Source organism: Microtus pennsylvanicus, chromosome 5, assembly GCF_037038515.1.
Source record: "Microtus pennsylvanicus isolate mMicPen1 chromosome 5, mMicPen1.hap1, whole genome shotgun sequence".
Classification (NCBI taxonomy): domain Eukaryota; kingdom Metazoa; phylum Chordata; class Mammalia; order Rodentia; family Cricetidae; genus Microtus; species Microtus pennsylvanicus.
Window position 1 is genome coordinate 82,240,459 of NC_134583.1, and position 20,578 is coordinate 82,261,036.

Below are 20,578 nucleotides of genomic sequence, written 5' to 3' on the forward strand. Positions count from 1 at the left end.
ATCCTGTGTCTTCTCTTGCCATGCTAAAATCCAGATATTTTGAAAGGAGAACCTTCTTCAATAAGTTGTGCCTAAGAGATGAGGCAAACCAGAGAAAAGCCAGATGGCCCGAGGCAACCACACTTCAGACTTGCCAGCACTGAGCACCCCTCCTCTGTCTAGCCCAGGGCAGAAATAATACCTAGAAACTGGATCTACATCGTGAGGCTCAGAGATCAATACACACAGGTTTATTTTGTTTGTAAAAAGTTTTATCGGTGGTGGGGATCCAGCTAATGGGGGACGGGGGGCAGAAGTTAGTCTCTGGGCTTCCCACCAAGTAGGAGACCACAGAGCAGGATCTGGGGCCCAGAAGCCAGGAGGTCCGTGGAACTCGGGCTAATTTTACTACAGTGGGATCTTATGAGCAGCCTAAAGTTCTATGGGTACTAGGGTCACTGAAGAGTTTCAAGTCAGGTCTGTGACACATTCAAACCCTAGGAAAGTTAGAACAAACTCCACAGGCACATCTGTGCCGATCATAAATACCCTCAAATATACATGGAATTCCAGTGACCCCCTACATATCCAAGAGTCTCCCTTGGTTAACATATATAACATATAACGTATGTTTCTAGGGAGCCCAAATATGCCTACACATATTCAAGGGCCTCCTATGATCGTCTTTCACTGACATATATGTAGACCGCCGAGGACCCTTTCACAACCTCCCTCAACATACAGATACACACTGTCATGGACAGAAGCAAGCTGCAGAGATGGGGACTCCTTCCTAGTCCAGGCTCCTGGAAATCAGAATTTCTCCACTGCCTCAGGTTGTCTACACGTCTGTGCTCCTAGAATTGAAGCTACAGAAAGGATGACGTTGGTACGGGTCAGGGGCCACGCCTGTCCCCAGACACAGACCTGCCCCCAGCCAAATGGGCCACTGCATCCGTACCACATTTTCTCCCGAAGTATCTGGTACTTTTCCTCCAGAACCTTATTCTTCACTGATTGGGGCACATCAGGCACAAACCATGCAGCAATGAGCTTGATACATAAGGCGACATGCTGCGGGGAGGAGGGAGGAGAGAGACCCAGCCAGGTTAGGATTTGGGGGCTGGGAAAGAAAAGGGAGACCTGCCTTTACTTGGGCTCCCTCACAATTCTGCCCACCTCAAAGAGGATGACGAAGGCCAGCCGGATGGCCAGAATGAACCAGAACTGCTCAGACAAATTGTAGTCACGGTCGTTTCGGTAGTCCCGGTACCTGAAGTAGGGAAGTCCCTAAAGTCAGGAATCGGGAGTTTGGAGGGCATTTTATGGGAGATAAGAGGCTCCAAACCTGCACACAGTCACATTTGCTTGGCTTCCCGTCTTGCCATGGTCCTGGAAGTGCTTGGTGTAGAAGACAGACAAGCTATGGTTGACATAGCCCTCGAGGCAGCTGGAGAGAGAGAAGTGTGGGACTCTGGTGGCCTGAGGCCTCTCCAGAGAACTCACCTGCATCGTGGGGGCACTAGCGGGGAGGGCATACCATGGAAGGCCTCCTCCATTTCCCACATAGGAAAAGTACAAGGCCACACTGGGGAGGGGTGAAAGAGGCTGAGGGGCCACCAACCGTCTTCCCTGCCAGGCTGGAAGAAAGCTAGGATTGACGCAAAGGGCCCCAGTCTGCAAGGAGCGAGACATATTTGTGCTCTGCCTTCCTGTGCCAGAAGCAAGGCAGAGGTGTATCACTTCGCAGGCAAGCCATTTAGGTACTGGCTGCTCATTACCAAATGGGCCTGGTACTTCTCCCCCTACCAAGGCTCCGTCAGTTATTCCTGGGATCCAGCCAAGGTATGTAAGTCATGTAGACAGTTCAAGGAGTAGCCAAGTCCCAGCCTCACTGCAGCCCCAGATAGCCCTGGCAGCACCCAGATATACCCAGAGGAGCCCCAGGTCTGGGCTCCAAGGGCTTAACCGGAAGGAAGGGCCAGTGTCTCGGGGGGCTTGACAATTTAACACCTTACTCAGCTGTGAAGTTCCTGTTCTGTGCGCATGGGCCATAGTGGTACTTGTAGACTATTCTGGGGATGAACTCGGAGGTGAAGGCTATGACCATCCCATTCGCAATGACTGCCAGCACTCCAATGGTCTCCAGTACCTGCAGCCAGGTCCCTGAACCACAGCAGGGAAGTGAAACAGCCCATCCTGGTCATTGGTAGGCTCCCACCCTAAAAACTTAGAAGCTGATTGGTTAAGGAACCTTGTGAGCTCTCCATTTACGGTCCTATTGTAGCCATGTGGGCCAGATTACCTACAAGGAAATCCCCAGCTAAGACAGACGTGGTATGGCTGTATGCTCTTCTCCTTGACATAAGCAGTGAAGGACTCAGCTTTCCCTATCCCATCCTTCCTGGAACTCTTCAACAGGTTGTTTATTTCCTGGACCCCACCCGAGTGAGGATTCGTAACCTGGGCCCTAGCCTGGGGTTCTTCCTAATGCTTCTCCCCACATCTAGCAGCTAAACCCTGCTTCCCGGACACCTGTCATTCCCACTATGGTAAGTCCAGTGACTGAGGCCTTGGACTCTCTGTTCCCTCTTGTGTGATCAGATTCCAGCTCTTCCTCATGGTCCCCTTAGAGGTCACAAGACCTTCAGCCAGATACTGGAGGCTCAGGGGAGGGCCTTGGTGGGTGTACTCTAGTCTGCCTTTTCCTAGGGATTGGGCTCATGAGGTTTAGTCTCCGTAGCTGGAAAATCTAGGATCTGTCTCTGGAGTAAGGGGAAGGGCCCCAGCGATTACAAGTTGCCTCAGGGTGGCCCGGCGTTGACTGGTGAAAAACCCAGGGTTGGAAGTTGCTTTTCCCGGCGCCCTGACAGTTCTCCACTGTACAATTTGTGTGCTCTCTGACCTATGTCGTTAGCCTTGCGAGGAATCAGGCGCCGCTGTAGTCTGACCATCTTGATGGCGTCCAGGCGGATCTCCACAAGGTTGCTGAAGAGTGCCAGTAGCGGTGCCAGTGGGAAGGCAGCCACAAAGATGGTGGTGAAGCCGTACTGGATCACTGCAGGGCGGAAATGTCACCCTGGGTCCAGGACAGCCCCCCACTTCTCACCCTGCATACCCACCCCATCTGTTCAGCCCGCTGGAGCTTTACGTACTCATCTCCATGAATTCATCAAACAGGCTGAAGGTGTTGACTGGATTCATGCGGTAGTTACGCTGCCACTCCTCCAGGTCTGGGTCTTTGGACTTAATGCCGCGTTTATAAGCCCGCATTAAGCGGTATTTATGGGCAAACCACCTGCGGGCACCAAGAGTGTGTGGGACATACAGAAAGATGGCAGGGCACAGGGACAGGCACTATAGGAGGCTGGGGTGGGGTAGAAAGAGGTGCTCACGGGCGCAGGTACTCAATACAGTTGCTCAGGGTTTGCTTCAGCCCCATGATGATGGCCATCTGGATGAACAGGTCCGTCATGCAGCCACTGAGATGGCACTATGGGGCCATTGTGAAGGTCAGGGATGGCGCTCAAGGGAGGAGAGGGACTCAAGAACTAGGCAGTGGGGTCTGAGGACAGACTGACCTCCTCTAGCTTCCACAGGCCGGCCAGGCGCGTGGACTTCCCAGGGTGACCATTGATCCTAGGGAGAAAAACAAGGCCTATGAAGAAGCTGACTACAGAGCAAGTTCCAGGATAGCCAGGACTATAACAAAGAAACCCTATCTTGAAAACAGGGCTGGAGAGATGGCTCACAGCTTAAGAGCTCTTCCAGAGGTCCTGAGTTCAATTCCCAGCAACCACATGGTGGCTCACAACCATCTGTAATGAGATCTGGTGCCTTCTTTTGGCCTGGAGGCATACATACGGACGGAACACTGCATACATAATAAATTAAAAAATCTTTAAGAAAAAAAAAACTAAAGAAACAAAGATAATAAATACCAACAATAAAGCTGCCATGAATGTGATTTATGGGTTCTAGGGTTCACCCCAAGTCTGACATCAGATCTGACAGTGTCATCCACATTATTTTGTCTTTAAAGTCCTAAAAGATACACAAGCAAGGGGTCCTGTAATCTACAATTAAGGAGAGTCCCTGTGGCCAGGCATGTGGCAGAGGAGTCCCTTCCTGACGTCCCTGAGAGGCCATTGTGGGAAGCTCTGAAAATGAAGCCTAGATCGTATTGGAGATGTTAGAGGTGCCAGAGCCATGGGATATCTGCTAAGGAGAGCTCCATGCAGGGAGTGGACCCAGCTCAAGGGAGAGAGTGTGTTGCAGGCAGCAAAGCCGGGAGGCCGGAGCCATCTAAACACTTTGACAAAGGACATGAGCTACAAGATTTGGAGTTTGTCCTGCTGGGTTTTTCAGTCTTACTTTTGTCCAATATTTCTGTTTTTGTTTTGTTTTTCAAGACAGGGTTTCTTTTGTGTAGCCCTAACTGTCCTGGAACTAGCTTCCATAGGCCAGCTGGCCTTGAACTCAAAGAGATTGATTGGCCTGCCTCTGCCTCTGCCTGTTGGGATTCAAGGTGTGCACCACCACCATGCGGCTCAGTATTTCTTCTGCATATCCCTACTTCTCCTTTTCATAACAGTAATGTTTATTCTGTGTCACTGTGTGTTGGAAGTATGTAATTTGCTTTTTTGTTTTACAGGGCACTAAGATTACCTGAGTCTCAGAAGACTTTGATCTTTGAACCTTTAAATAGCATTGAGACTGAAGGACTATAGAGACTTTTGAAACTGAACTGAACACACTTGGCGTTGTGATAGGGTCCTGTGCCTACAGGAGGCCAGGGTGTGGAATGTGCTGGTTTGAATGAGAATGCCCCTCATAGACTCCTAGGCTTGAATATTTGGTCCCCAGTTGGTAACATTGTGAAGGATTAGGAGGTGTGGCCTTGTTGGAGATAATGTCACACTGGAGCAGGCTTTGAGGTTTCAAATCTCTCTCTCTCTCTCTCTCTCTCTCTCTCTCTCTCTCTCTCTCTCTCTCTGTCTGTCTGTCTTGTGGTTGTCGATTACGATGTGAACTCTAAGGTTTCCTTTGCTCTGCCATCATGAACTCTAACTTCTGAAACCTTAAGCCAAATTAAATGCTTTTATTTGTAAGTTGCCTTGGTTCTGGTGTTTTATCAAAGCCATAGAAAAGTACCTGAGAAAAATAGGAATAAAATGGCAGGAGGGGACGGTACCCTGAGGCACCTTACTCTAGGTGTGCACGGGCTCAGATGCATCCAGACAAGGTCTGTTGAACATGACCTCTGTAACTCCCCATGGTAACTGCACATAGTGCCATTTTGTGCTTAAAAGCGTCTACTTTCACGTCCCACCCAGTGGCCACACTTCCAATGCCCGCACTCAAAAGACTGAAGCAAGGAGTACCATGAACGAGAATACGGAATGCGAGCCTATGTCAAACCAGGCCACCTGCCCCCCACTCCGCCCAGAGTGCTGGCATCGAAGGTGTGTAACTAAGATCTGGCCACTTTAAAAAGCGAGAAACAAGCCAGGCAAGCTGAGGCCGAGGGAGCTGGGGGCCAGGGCGGAGGACGGGCAATTGGGACAGTGGGAACATACCTGCCCAGAATGAAGGCGATGTAGATGAGAGAAGAGAAGTGGGCGAAGAACTGAAGGATGAAAAACTTGACAGTGAACTTGCTCTCTCGCTCTGAAAAGGTCCTGGGATCCTCTGGAATGAGACATGGCCATCCTGTCTTTCCCTAGACCGATAGGACATCGTGACCTACACCTCTCAGGTGAGAGGACCCAGAAAAGCAGGAAGTCCCCACCCCACGTCTGATCACAGCTCCATGACTCTCAGCCCCGAGTCCTCCCCAGCTCCCAGAGAGAGGCTGGCCTCTTCTCACCAAAGCTACAAAGCTTCAGGGCTACATATTTGTTGACCTGAGGGAAGAAGGAACCAAGCGGGAGTCACCTGGAACTTCAGCCGAGCCCCCCAGAGCTCCCCCTGCCTGACTTCTACCTTGGTCATGATGACTATGATTACATAGTGCACCACGGCTCCGGTCACCACCACGACAGTCGTCACCTGATGCTCCATGATGCTGCTGAACAGAGCAGCGGCCACCACACGGTAGACAACCAGCACATGGGCCATGCCAATCATGAAACAGATCTGCGAAGGGTGGGGGGCGGCCATGAAGGATGGGGATAGCTGGGTCTCCAGCCCTCAGCACTGTTCCCGGCAGTACCATGAACAGGGACAGGATGAGAATGATGGTGCTGCTCAGGTAGGAGTGGTGATGGGTCTTTAGCTTGTAGTCTGGGCAGTTGATGAGCTGAAGGGCCATCTCTTCCTAGGAAGGTCACCAGACACGCCTCAGATACACGGATACAGGTGTGGGCCACGTGGGACACTGGAAACAGGCAGCCTTGATGCCGATGGCCCCGTCCTACCTCTTCCTTATCCCATCCGTATAAGTCCCAGTGCAAGACCACACGGGCGCGCTGCCGCTTCCAGATCTCCAGAAACACCGTGGCTGTGGTGAGCACAGGGAAATGTCACAGCACACCTGGGGTGAGCTCAGGCTGGCTGGCCCTAGGACCCTGCAGGGATGCCCAGCAGTAACTCACCCCACAGAGCCATGAAGATGGCAAACACCACAGTGCCATCGTTGTCAAAGAGATGAGTGAGCTGAGGAGAGGAGCAGAAAGGCTATGCTGGGCCTCCTACCCATGTCCTCAATGGGGAAGGGAGAGCCTGGCTCTTCAGGGCATCCAGGTGCCTTGTCTTCCCCACTTCTAGAGGGACATACTGTGCCAACCCTTGCATACGCCCTGGAAAGACTCTAGTAACACCAAACCTTCGCAAAAGCGCACATTCCTGAGAGTCGCTGGTAATTGTGACTGTTTTCACCAAGGGGGCACATAAAGATGTCGTCTGCCGCACAGATCTCTTTGCTGGGAGTAAAGAGACCAGTGAGTCTCAGGTGCAGGATCTGCCCAGGCTCCCACAGCCATTGCTAGCCCTCGGTGAGACTGCAGGCCTCAAGCCCCAGCCCACCTACCTGATCTGGCTGGAATTAAACAGGGCGAAGCCACTCAGAAAGATGATGAGGCCCACCACAGCAGCAGGCACCAGCATATAGGTGTACCAGCCAAGCCAGGCGAAATACAGGGCCACCTTCTCGCCGAAGTAGTTCCTGTGGGAAAGCTTCCCCATCAACGCCACCCTCCCCAGTGGCCTCAGGACCTGATAGGGTGAGGGCATATGAAGAGAGGCTGGGGTAGGGGGGGGGCTTCTGGCATCGGTGTAAGTGGGGACTCTTTCTGTCACCTAGGACTGGATTTACTGGGTCACAGGTTATCTGGTTTGAGCACAGATATGGCACACAGGTGAGCGGCTTGGTGTGGTCTTACCTAATGTCATCAATTGGCTGTTTCCGGAACATGTTTCTCCATCGGGCCCATTTTCTCTTCAGTTCTTTTTCCCCCTGCGTCACGGAAGACAGGCCATGAGAACTTGGCTTCCTACCTCGGGTTCCCACCCTCAGGCCCATTTTGAACTTGTCACCCCCTCACCTCGTGCAGAGGAAACATGGTCTCAAACACCCCATCTTTCACTAGATCCTCAAAGGTATCTAGGGGTTCCAGAGAACCTCAGTCAGAGAAGAGCGGAGGGTAGGAGAATCCAGCCCACAGCAGCATTCTCCTAGGCCACCTGTTCATCTGTGCTTACCACCGGGTTTTGCCTTGTTGTTGACGATGAAGCTCACAATTCGGATCCTGAAACCCAAGAATCTAAAGATCAGAACAGCCCCATGATAGCCTAGTGGACCCTGACCCTTAAGCCCTGTTCTCTACCCTCTCTGTTCTGGAAGAGGCACTCCAGCAATACTGACCAGAACCCAGAGGCCATAAATCGCCCTGAAACCCTGCTCGGGTCAGGTTTGCCTGGCTTCCAGGACAGGGTCCTGCCCCTACTCTTGGGGTTCCACATCGAGCCCCCACCTCTGACCACACTCGCTTGTACATGCTGAGTGTTAACGTGCACAAGCCCTCTTACGTGGTTATGAAGCCTTCGGCTTACGTGAAAACTGGTGTTCAGAGGTTAGGGTAGCTTGCCCAAGGCCACACAGGCACTTGGAGAGCCATACTCAGACACAAGTTAAGTGTCTGAGATTCAGTCACCTTGTGAACACATGGAAAGCCCCTCTGCGGGTCTGTCTTTCTCGTGCCCTAAATCAAGGTGCCTTTACGCTCCTGATTTCCTCGCAAGCCTCCCCAGTACCAAAAAAACTCTGTGTTCACAGGACTCTGTTACCTGGTGCCTAATTCCCTGACTGTCCTTTGCCAAAGTCAACTAGATAAGCCCCCAGATAGCGCTGCCTGGGGTGGGTAGGAGACACAGAAGGACCAGAAAGGGGTGCATGAATGTTCATGGAGGAGCAGGTATCTGGGGACACAGGATGCTGTCCCTGTCAGATAGCCAGGAGCCAGATGCCCAGAGAGGGGATTCTGGGCTGATGAGGAAGGGATCTATAGGAGATAAAGACCTCAGAGACTAGAAGGGGTGTCTGTTCACTTCAGGGCTGACTTTGATTCAAGGAAAACCATGACTAGGAGTTCTCACAGGATGTCAAGAAGTGAGCTGTTGCCGGGCGGTGGTGGCGAATGCCTTTAATCCCAGCACTTGGGAAGCAGAGGCAGGCGGATCTCTGTGAGTTCGAGACCAGCCTGGTCTACAAGAGCTAGTTCCAGGACAGGCTCCAAAACCACAGAGAAACCCTGTCTCGAAAAACCAAAAAAAAAAAAGAAGAAGAAGAAGAAGAAGAAGTGAACTGTTGTTGTGGAATATTATTTGAACTGTACAAAGGTGTGTTATATTTGTTTATGCTTTGGAATATTATCTGAACTGTGTAAAGGTGTGTTACATTTGTTTATGCTTTGGAATATTATCTGAACTGTGTAAAGGTGTGTTACATTTGTTTAGGCTGCATTTTTTACAAATGTTGTTGCATTTGTTCCATTGCCCACCTAAGGCACCTGATTGATCTAATAAAGAACCAAATGGTCAACAGCTAGACAGAGAAAGGATAGGTGGGGCTGGCAGGCAGAGAGAATAAGTAGGAGGAGAAATCTAGGTGTGTGTGTCAGGGAGAACAAGAGGAAGAAGAAAGAAGCGAACAAGGGAGATGCTCGGCGCCAGAAGCCAGGCAGCCACCAGCCAGACATGCGAAACCGAATATAAGATATAAAGAAGGGATGAAAGATAAAAAGCCACGAGGCAAAGGATAGAAGAAGAGAAACAGGTTAATTCAAGTTAAAAGAACTAGCCAGAGACGAGCCTAAGCTAGGCCGAGAATTCAAAACTAAGAATAAGTCTCCATGTCAGGATTTGGGAGCTGGTTGGTGGCCAAAAAGAGAAGCCCGGTACAAGCTGTCATTATTACTATTACAAAATGAATCCTGGGGCACAGAGCCTTGCTCAAAAAGTGGGGCCTGGTCCTCTGTGACATCCACGCTAAGACTCTATGGAACTGTATTGTCCTTCCTCAGGTGGGATGTGGCCCTTGTTCTGCCTGGACACAAGGCAGCGGTTCTCCTGGCTGGGCTCTGGATACATCCTCACCTTGTGGTAACTGGGATGGAGTTAATATTGCTCATTTTGGCTCTGGGACCAGGATCTTCGGGCTTCATGAGAAGAGTCCGGTACAGGTCAAAGATCCTACTGTCAGCACGAATTCCAAAGAACACCTTCTTCTGGTCCTTTATTATCTTGGGAGCCACAGGGGAACCAACTCATCCACAGCCACTATCCTGTCCCCTGTTCCTGGGACATATGATGTGGCATTCCCCATGACTCGGCCCCTGATGCAAACTAACCCACCTTGTAGTGGAAGCCCTTGCTTTCGAGTTTCTCCAGGAACTGTCGTTGCCTCTGCACCTGCTTCTCAAATTTCTGGGTCTGGAGATCAGCCACCAGGACACAGTCCCATTGATGAGAGTCCTCAAGCTGGAGGAAGAAGGCATGGGATAGAAACAGAACACTGGACAGTGACAGGAAGAAATGTAGATGTGGGACCTAGTGCAAGACACAGGATGGGAAAGGGTGTGGGACAGGAAGGCAGCATAGGATATGGATATGGGAAGAGGTGTAGGACCATAACCAAGCACAGAATACACAGAGTAGGTGACGGGTCGATGGAACCAATCCTGGGAGGTCTGATCAGCCTCACCTTACAAGTTCCCCTTTCCATCAGTGGCAAGCAGTCCCCTTCTGGCCCCACAAAGATCTGAAGGCTCTCATCACCCTGGAGAACAGAGAGGAATGGGGAGATGAGCATGCAGTTCTTCTCCTATATTCTCTGAGTTGGTAAACAAAGCAGCAAGATTCCCTACTCTGCACCAAGCTGGGGGCTGGTCTGCCAGAAACTAGTTGGCAAATAGGTCTTTCCTGGTGGAGGTGAGGCTGAGGATGTCACAAGGGAGCAGAGGGTGACAAGAGAACCAGCAGAGTCTGTGTGGTAACACCAAGGAGTTCCTTCAGGGCTTCCAGGAAGGTCAGACAGCCCCGTTCCTCCACAGCAGACAGTGGTACACAGGGATGTCACTGAAAGAAGGCCTAGTGAGCTCTTGATGGGTGAAGAAATGGCAACCTCAGAGAATCAGGGAGGGGCAGGTCGGAGTCTGAGGATGCCAAAGTCAGGGGACATCAGGGATGCACTGTGTACTGCTAGGAGTTCACACAAACTTGGGGAACATTTTACACTGGAATTTTAATTGGCAGTAGTGGACCCTGTGACCAGGCCATCCTTGAGAACACAGATCCCCCAAGACAGGCCTATTCCCCAGTGCTGAGAGCCATGAGTGGAATCTGGAGGACTTGAAGCTTGTGACTGGTTCACTACTGGACCACAGTGGGGACCCCAGATCTTCTGGGAGATGGGCTTGCATCTCTCCCCACTCTGGGCTAGGTTCAGTGCCTAGAGAAAGCTGTGAGCATGGGAAACATAGTGGGCACCAGTATCGCCTCAATCCATATGAGGAAGGTTGTGGTTGCCCCTTAAATCCATGGCAGTCAGGGACGCATGACTGGTTGTGGAAGTGAGCGATGGTCCTGCTGCCGGATGCCTATAATCCGTCTCACCTAAGTCCTCAGAGAAGTTCAGAGGGTCACGTGGAGAGTGTCCAGGAAGTCACGTCACCAAGATAAGGGGAAGAAGTATCTTAAGGGGAAGCTAAGAAAATGGTGACTTGGGTCTGGAGAGATGGCTCAGTGGTTAAGAGTACTGACTGCTCTTCTAGAGGACTGGGGTTCAATTCCCAGCACCCACATGGCAGCTCACAGCTGCCTGTCTGTAACTCAAATTCCAGAGAACCCAACACCCTCACACAGACGTGCACACAGCCAAAACACCAAGGCTAGTAAAAATGAAAATAAAAATAAAAATAAAGAAGATGGTAACTAAAAGCCACGCAGAATCCTGAGTGACAAGACAAGGGTGTGTGGCTGAGAGTGCTGGGCAGCACAGGTGTGTTCTGAGACTGTCATGGGAAGCTGGTGGAGGGCTGAGGGACACCAGAATGACCTTGTAGCTCTATTACTAACCTAAAATCTCAAATAAGCTTGTTTTTAAGAAAACGAACCTTGGGAATCTACATCTAGCATAATGCCTTTTTTAAAAGACGTGCGTAGAATAGGTATTTTGCCTGCATTTTTGCCAGCTGAGCCTGTGTACAGTGGAAAGCAAAAGAGGACATCAGATCTGCAGCTGGGTAGGTAATACAGAAGGACCAGAGAAGTTACAGATTTTTATGAGCCACCATGTGGGGGCCTGAAATCGAGCCAGGGTCCTCCGGAAGAGCAGCCAGTGCTCTTAACCACTGAGCCGTCTCTCAAGTCCCTAGCAAGATACACTTCTTTATAAAATGAAAAGCAAGTAACAATTAAAGCTCTGCTTTTTAATTTTTTTTTTTTTTTTTTTTTTTTTTTTTTTTGGTTTTTCGAGACAGGGTTTCTCTGTGGCTTTGGAGCCTGTACTGGAACTAGCTCTTGTAGACCAGGCTGGTCTCGAACTCACAGAGATCCGCCTGCCTCTGCCTCCCAAGTGCTGGGATTAAAGGCATGCGCCACCACTGCCCAGCTGCTTTTTAACTTTTTAATTTATTTTGTGTGTATGGGTGTTTGGTCCGCATGTATGCCTGCACACTGTGTTTGACCCTGGTGCCCATAGAAGCAAGAAGAGGTTGTCAGGTCCCCTGGAACTGGAGTTACAGAAGTTTGTGAGCCACTGTGTGGGTGCTGGGAATCAAACCTAGATCTTCTGAAAGAGCAGTGCTTTTAATCACTGAGCCATCTCTCCAACCTACCAACCTGCTTTTTTTTTCCTTTGTAGCCCTGGCTAGTCTGGAACTCACTCTGCAGACCAGGCTGTCCTCAAACACATAGATCCATCTGCTTCTGCCTACACAGTTCTGGTATTAAAAATGCATACCACTAAATCTGGTCTATTTTGTTTTGTTTAAATTTTTTATATCTTTATTTGTCTTTATTGTACACAGTTTTGACTTCATGTATATCTGTTTTCCATGTGTGTACGTGGTCCCAGCAGAGGTAATAAGAAGGCATCAGATTCCAGAACAAGAGTTACAGATGGTTGTAAGCCACTCTGTGCACGCTGAGGATTGAACCCACGACCTCTGTAATGTTGCTTTATTTTTTGAAATAGAGTTTCATATAGCCCAGACTGATTTAACTTCACTATGTAGTCCAGAAAGCCCTTGAACTGCTCATCCTCCTGCCTCTATGTCCCCAGCCCTGGAATTACTGACAGACACAGCCAAGCCTATGTACTAGGGCTTGAAGCCAGGGTTTCATGTGTGGTAAGCAGGCTTTCTACTAATTGAGCTACATACCCAATCCAGCTTGTTTGTTTCTGAGTTTTTGACCCAGGCCATGTAACCCAGGCCTCAAATTGGCTAGGAGGGGAGATGAACTTGAAATAGGGTCATCCCACCTCCATTCTGAGTGCTGGGATTACAGGCATAAGACATTAATGCCTGGGTTTTTGCTTGTTTGTTTTTCTTACATAGGGTTTTAATATGAATCCCAGGCTGGTCTCAAGTTTTTTGTCTTCCTGCCTCAGTAGCACAAGTAATGTGGTGCATCTTTAGGAACACCCACAGATGGAATAAAACCACACTACCAGCTGGGGGCTGGTGGCAGCAATGGTGCCACACACCTTTAATCCCAGCACTCAGCATGCAGAAGCAGGCGGATCTCCATGAGTTTGAGGCCAGCCTGGTCTATAGAGTGGAGTTCCAGGACAGCCAAGGCTACACAGAGAAACCCTGTCTCAAAAAAACAAAACCAAAACGACACTACTAATGGAGGGGGCAATGGGTGCCTCTGTCTCGGTGCAGGGTTTTGGGTTCTGGGGACTTCATTTACTCTCAACAAACAAGGTGCCTACGGACTAAAGTTAAGTGGCAATTGGGGCTTCTGCCCTGAGGGTGTGGTCTGCAGGAAGCAGGGAGGGAGAATTGGGGATGTGGGGGCTGCCAGGCAGGTTGGAGTAGGTTGAGCTTTCCCAAACCTGATGGAGTAAGGGCCGAGGGAGGGGTTGAATGGGCAGACACGTTGGTTAAGAAGACAGCATTTCGCAGATGCTGAGGATGCCAGTTTTGTAGTGCATGATGTGTCCCTTGGCTCTGTGCACATGGTGACACAGTTCTGTCCATGCTCCTAAAAGCAACACACAGGGGTCGGTGGAAGGTCTCCAGAGGGATTCCAGAATGACAAGGACCTTGTGGCTCCAGTGTCCCAGAAATAGGTACACTCAGGTACCTTCTAGGCACCTGAGCCAAACGAAGCTGTTTCTCTGGCTGTTCAGCAGGCTGGGATGCTCTTCTCATAGACACTGAGTCTTGTTACCAATTCCCAGTGCCCATCTTCAGTAACCCCTGCCTCTATCCCCACACTGCATCTTACCATCCCTGAAGTCACCCCAATGCCAGGTCTGGCTCTTGCTTCTCCTACCCAAGCACATTCCTTCTACCTCCTCCAGAGAGTCTCACCATACTGCTCCAACAGGCCAGTTCGAGAGCTGCCAGGTAAAATACAGGCCACCCAGTCGTGTAGGAATTCCAGATAGACAAACAGGCTTTGGGATGGGCATGGTGGCACACGCCAGAAATTCAGAGGGTGGTGGTGAGTTTGGGGCCAGCCTAATCTACATAGCAAGACCTTGTCTCAAAGCAAAACAAAATGAAGGAGTTTTGTTTGTTTGTTTTTTTTTGTTTTTTTTTTAAATTTATTTATTTATTAAAGATTTCTGTCTCTTCCTCGCCACCGCCTCCCATTTCCCTCCCCCTCCCCCAATTAAGTCTCCCCCCAGCCCGAAAAGCAATCAGGGTTCCCTGTCCTGTGGGAAGTCCAAGGAACCCCCACCTCCATCCAGGTCTAGTAAGTTGAGCATCCAAACTGCCTAGGCTCCCACAAAGCCAGTGCGTGCAGTAGGATCAGAAACCCATTGCCATTGTTCTTGAGTTCTCAGTAGTCCTCATTGTCCGCTATGTTCAGAGAGTCCAGTTTTATCCCAGGCTTTTCCAGACTGAGGACCAGCTGGATATGTTTGTTTGTTTTTAACATAAGTATACTTATACTGGGAGGGAGAGTTATTTATCTGAAATCCATTTTAACCTAAGGTGCTTTGTTTTATTTGCTTGTTCATTTGTCTTGTTGCTGAATCTACACCCTATTGTACCCCCGTGAGAACACAGACATACACTCATATATACCCAAGGAGCTTCTGGTTCGAGGATGGGCTGGTGCTGCCTCTGCCTGTATCTCCATCTAGCTGCCGGAGGAAGCACAGGCCTCAGAACTTCATCTTGTGTGCATACAGAATCGTGTGCTATACTTCGCGGTTCACCAGGGATCCCAAGGGGGCATGTCTGACTGCTCCCACCCTCTCCCCCTCTGACAAAATTCCCCAGACTTCTGGGCTCTCTTGGCTTCCCATCCACTTCCCACAAATACCTGTATTCAGGTATTGTGGGCAGTCATGGAAACTTCTCCAGGAGAGAAACCTACACGTAGAGCTGCAAGACAGGGTGAACACCCATGTCTCCACTTGGGACATCTCAACCAACAGGACAGGTAGCCAGGGGACCCTTATGTCCCTGGCACCCAGCCTAGTAATCCACCCACCACAAGGGCTCAGCAAGTGTCCTATGGGATGTCTTTGACTTTGAACCTGGACAGGTATCCTCTCATGCTTTCCTTTCCATATGCCAGAATTATCAGTGTGGGACCAAAGTGTTAAAACGTCTGGAACAAGCTGGCGGTGGTGGCACACTCCTTTAATCCTAGCACTCAGGAGGCAGAGGAAGGCGGATCTCTGTGATTTCGAGGCCAGCCTGCTTTACAAGAGCTAGTTCCAGGACAGGCTCCAAAGCTACAGAGAAACCCTGTCCCGAAAAACCAAAAAACAAACAAACAAACAAAACCCCCCAATTTAAAATATACGTGTTTTTAAAAAATGTCTTCCCACACCCAAAAACATCTGGAACAAACTAGAGTGGAGATGAGACCTAGGACAGAACTAGGAACCTATAGAACTTGGGAATCTAAACTGAGACGGATCCTAGGGAAAAGGAGATTGTCTACAAAGCATACCTCTGAAGGCTGGACTCAGAGGCTGTCTCTAGTCAACCCAAAAATTTAGACTAGAAAGCCCCTTCCCACTAGAGATGTGTGCATCTTTGGAACAATTACTTGGAGCCTCATGGGGCTGGGGATATCACCTCAGTCAGGGTAGGCTGAGGTCACTCTGGGCAGGACCACTATTTATATATACATGGCAAAGCAATATATACATAGCTGGGGGCTGCACCAGCTTTTAACTGCCACCACAACACAGGGACAGTGGCCAACCTATCGGTTAGGCCAGAGATCCCTTAGCCCTGGTTCATCCATTTCCAGCCCACAGCAAGACAGGCCCAGCCACCAAATTCTGCATCCATGCATTCTGGGCTTACCAACCCATCCACGGCCACAGCACGCAGACAGGTCAGGCAGTCCAGGGCCAGTGTGTACAGGACCACAGGGCCACATCTTGCTGGTCCCCAGTGGATGATGATACTCATGAGCATCTCGGGACGACCTTGGATTGTTAGTGTTGGACTAGCTGGTGAAGGTACCTTTACCTCCAGCCTAGCAGCTTGCTCAGTGTTCCTGAAATACTCAAAACCTCTGGCTGTTAATCCATTGAGTTTCACCTCCAAGAAGCTGTGTGGCCTCCTGAAACTCTGGGATACCCAAGGCAGGAGCAGGGATGAACCAAAATACTCAGCAGGAGCCATCAACCTTCAGTGCCAACTTTGCCATATACAGCCAGACTAGGATTCAAGCTCAGGAAGACAGATACCCTGGCTCTGGTGTGATCAGCCCTCTCAGAGACTCGGTTTCCTCGCCTATAGAATCTAAGGATATCACCTCTTCCCTGACAGTATACGTGGACAGGAAAAGAATGAAGAAAGTCACATGCCCAGGCACTAAGGTTTCTGCCATTTTACCCTGTCCCTCCCACCCCCAGTCTTGCAGGCCATATACAGTGGACTGGGGCTCAGGGTTCAGGGCTCATCTAGGACCCCAGCTCCTTGTTATGGGCACAGGCCACTCCTCCAGGGAGTGGGACACCATAGCACCTAAAGAACCTCCCTTTGGAGGATCAGCAGTACAGAGAGCCAGAGCTGGGCAGTCCTGTTCCCTACTGTCCATCTCCTCTCCACCTCCTGGTCACTACAGACAGAAGAGACAGTTGTGCAAACAAACACCCTCCATTCGTCTCCAAAGCAAGCCTGACCTGTGGGTACATGCTACACATACAGGACAGCATCCCAGCCACACGCAAAGGACATATGAACCTCACTTCCCACCCCATTTGTGGCCCACCTGGCCCTAAGGTCATGTTTACCTCCCTTGCTAGGGCTCTGAGGCCTACATTACTCTTCAGTTTCATTATACACAGGGAGACCCACCAGCTCCACCACCGTGTGCAACATAGAGGCCACCTCTACTGCCCAGGGGTCTGCTTTCCCAAACCCACTGCCTTCCGGGCACCATCTCTGCTTCCTCTGCCTCCTAGGAACTCCCGAAGCCTCTGTCTCTCTCTACATCTCTCCTTGCAGCTGACTGTAACCACCTGTCTTCCATCAGTCCATCCCTTTGTGTGCCTGCCATCTGCTCATCCCTAGACACTAAACAGGCGATTCATTCCGTGTTCTCAGTGCTGAACCCTGGAGGGTGGCGCCTGGCGTGGGTGCACATAGGGACTGGAGTCACGTCTACCTGGTGGGAGTGATGGTCCCAGTCTTTACCTCGTAAGGCAAGAGATTAGCAAGAGGGGAAAGGGTTGGAGCGGCATTTCTGGGAGAGGGGAATGTGCGTGGGTCAGTCCTGAGAGGCAGGTTGCACCTGGAAGTTATACTCAGTTCTCAACCCTTCAGAGACTCAGTAGCTAATGCTCTCAAGAGCTCAGTACAGTGAGATCACTCAGCAGATAGAGGCACCTGCCAACAAACCTCATTTTGATCCCTAGGACCACACGGTCAAAGGAGAGAACTAACTCCAAAGAGCTGTCCTCTGACCCTCCACATGCATGTCCTGACAGGACTCAGACCTCAACATGCCTGGGAACTTGGTAGTCACTCTTCCCGGTGACTAAGTCCTCAGCGCTTCCATTCTGTAGGAGTATAAAGGGCAAGGGCAGAGCTTACAGAAACCAGAGCATGGAAGCTTTCATGGACTTCAACAAAAACAATGTAGAACCATGGAAGAAATTTACACAGTGGAGAGCAGGCTCAGCTCCAAGCAGGAGCTGGAACCACCAAGTCCCCTGAGGACCAACCAGGAGCTGGGACCACCAAGTCCCCTGAGCACCAACCAGGAGCTGGGACCACTAGGTCCCCTGAGGACCAACAGGAGCTGGGACCACCAGGTCCCCTGAGGACCAAGCAGGAGCTGGGACCACTAGGTCCCCTGAGGACCAACAGGAGCTGGGACCACCAAGTCCCCTGAGGACCAACAGGAGCTGGGACCACCAGGTCCCCAGAGGACCAACAGGAGCTGGGACCACCAGGTCCCCTGAGGACGGAAGGGCTCATACTCTCCCTTTGCATCACCAAACAGCTTGGAAAAGAGGCTGGCAGGGGGCACTGGGGCCAGGCTAAGGGGTGTCTGTGCTGCTGGCTTGAGAAGGCAGTTCCCAGAGCTGGGTTCTTGGAGGCCCAGTGAGAGGACTGAGTAAAAGCAGAGGGAGCAGCCACCCACACAGCCCGCTCTGGTAGGCCTGGTGCCTGAGTGGGAAACTGGTTTCACTCTCTACCTCGCCCTTCCCTCCTCCCTGGGGAGACCAGTGCTGGTCTCTGCCAAGGGTGGCCTTTCGGTTGACAAGGGGAGAAGTGATGCTTTCCAAAAAGCACCCCCCAAAACACACACACACACACACACACGCATGCACGCGCACATACATGCACGCATACACACACACACACATGCATGCACGCACATACACACACAAATCTCACCTTCTGCTCTATACCTAGGCTTCTAGTTCGGCATTAGAGCTGGCCCCTGCTTGGAGCAGGACCCAGAGAGCGTGGCACACAGCTGCCTAGGCCAGTCTATCATAGTGCTCATAGTCCCTCCCTCTCGGTGCAAGTCCTAGGTCCGGGGGTTCCACCACAGCATCTCGGTCCTCACCTTGCACAGACAACGCTGGCAGAAAAACCCTAAGTCACACACTCACAAAAACCTTAAGCCCAGCCCTGGAGTCTCCAGAATTCCAAGATAGGGCTACAAAGCTACTTCATTCCCCATAGGTCTGGATCCAACTCTAGCCACATTCCCCCTGGATGGCAGGTTGTTGGGAACTGCCTGCCACCTTCCAAGGAAGGGTGGCACCTGTAGGGGGCTGAAGGCATGTCCCTTTAGAACCCAGGCTCACCTGCATGTTGGTGGCTGGTCGCTGAATCAACGTGGGGCTCTGGATGCTGGTGCTGGCAGGTATGAGAGCGGCTGCCAGGCTGCCTGCTGTTACCTGACTTCCGTGTGTGATCTGCCCCGCCCTCTCCTCCGATAGCTCGCCCTAGTGTGCGGAGGAGGAGCCAGCCGCAGACCCGCCAAGAAAATCCAGCAACCCCAATATCTTCCTTGCAGGGGTGAGGTAGGGCAAGAGGGCAGAAAAGCACTGAACTACATCTCGATCCCTATCATCCTCCCTGCAGGCATGCAATGACTGTAAGGTGGGGTCCGTGACACCTGCCCCCTTCCAGAGGGGTAAGGGGTCTGACTTAACAGACAGGTACTCAGTAGCACCTGTCCTCAAGACATCTGCAGAGTTCGTTTCTGACTCCCGAGGGAGAAAAGCGGGGAGGGGACGGCAAGATTGATCCCAAAAGGAACTCTCTTCTCACACCTGGGCTCCTGAAACCTTGAAGTCTTGGGGTGGCCCTGAGATCATGAGCCCTGCTGTGAAGCCTGCAAGGAGGCAGCTGCAGGAGAAAGCTATGGGCAGCCTAGGAGTAACCAACAAGCGCGAGCAGCCTGAGGACGCTGAAGCTGGCAGGGGGTGAATGGCCTCTACCAGGGAGGGGACAGAGAACACTGAGCTGTAAATGCCATTACAGACATGACACCTGCCAGGTCTGAAAACCAATAAGAAGCTGAGGAAACAGGAAGGAGGCTGATAGTCAGGCCAGGATCTCTGAAGGTCTCACAGGGTGGCTGGCAGCCAGAAGGCACCCAATGTCATCTGCTCAACACCGTGTCACCAAGTTTTAGTATCCCGCAGTTCAAACATTGAGCGGATGGATACTTGCTCAGGGTTCTCAGAAGAGTGACATGCTCCTACTTCTGCATAGTGGCAGCCACAGGCTCCAGGATCGAATTGTAAGTGGTCAAAGAGGGGGAAAAAAAAACCGAAACCAGGGAAGGAGAAAGGAGAGGGAGAGAGAGCAAACTGTGACACACTCTTTGTCACGGTCCTATTGCTTTGAAGAGACACCATGACCAAGGCAATCCTTACAAAAGAAGACTGGAAGCCGGGCGGTGGTGGCGCACTCCTATAATTCCAGCACTTGGAAAGCAGAGGCAGCCGGATCGAGGCCAGCCTGGTCTATAAGAGCTAGTTCCAAGACAGCCAGGGCTACACAGAGAAACCTTGTCTCAAACAAACAAACAAACAAACAAACAAAAGAAAAGCAAGCTGGGGGTTTGCTCACACTTTCAGAGGTTTAGTTCATTATCATCATGGCAGGGAGCACTACCACGATGTACTATTGGTACAGTAGCTGAGAACTACATCTTGATCCCAAAGCAGAAAGAGAGAGAGGGAACCCCAGAGACACACTTCCTTCCCCAAGGCCACACCTAATCCTGCTAATCCTATCAAAGAGCTCCAATCCCTGGTGGCTAAGCACTCAAATATATAATAAGCCTTTTCTATTTAAACACCACACTGTGTAAGGAATGAAGCCAATCCAGAAGGATATACTAGTATATGGGTAACGAATGGAAATGGTAGTGACTTACACACATTCCTGTATTTTCTTTCCTAAGAAGGAAGTCC

At 50.8% G+C, this 20,578-nt stretch overlaps 1 protein-coding gene across 1 annotated transcript; it reads right to left on the minus strand.

The window, feature by feature from the left end:
• Nucleotides 1-693: 693 nt before the first annotated feature.
• Ano9 (anoctamin 9) lies at nt 694-19,058 on the minus strand. The gene is made up of 24 exons (XM_075972705.1): nt 18,956-19,058; nt 10,181-10,255; nt 9,832-9,957; nt 9,574-9,719; nt 7,681-7,727; nt 7,524-7,582; nt 7,362-7,435; nt 7,010-7,144; nt 6,806-6,902; nt 6,576-6,636; nt 6,399-6,481; nt 6,194-6,298; nt 5,965-6,117; nt 5,849-5,885; nt 5,559-5,670; nt 3,561-3,618; nt 3,375-3,472; nt 3,135-3,277; nt 2,885-3,037; nt 1,998-2,145; nt 1,328-1,429; nt 1,159-1,252; nt 941-1,053; nt 694-848 (listed from the first exon to the last, which is right to left on the minus strand). The coding sequence occupies exons 1-24, from the start codon at nt 18,959-18,961 to the stop codon at nt 821-823; spliced, it is 2,253 nt and encodes a 750-aa protein (XP_075828820.1). The 5' UTR covers nt 18,962-19,058; the 3' UTR covers nt 694-820.
• Nucleotides 19,059-20,578: the final 1,520 nt, after the last annotated feature.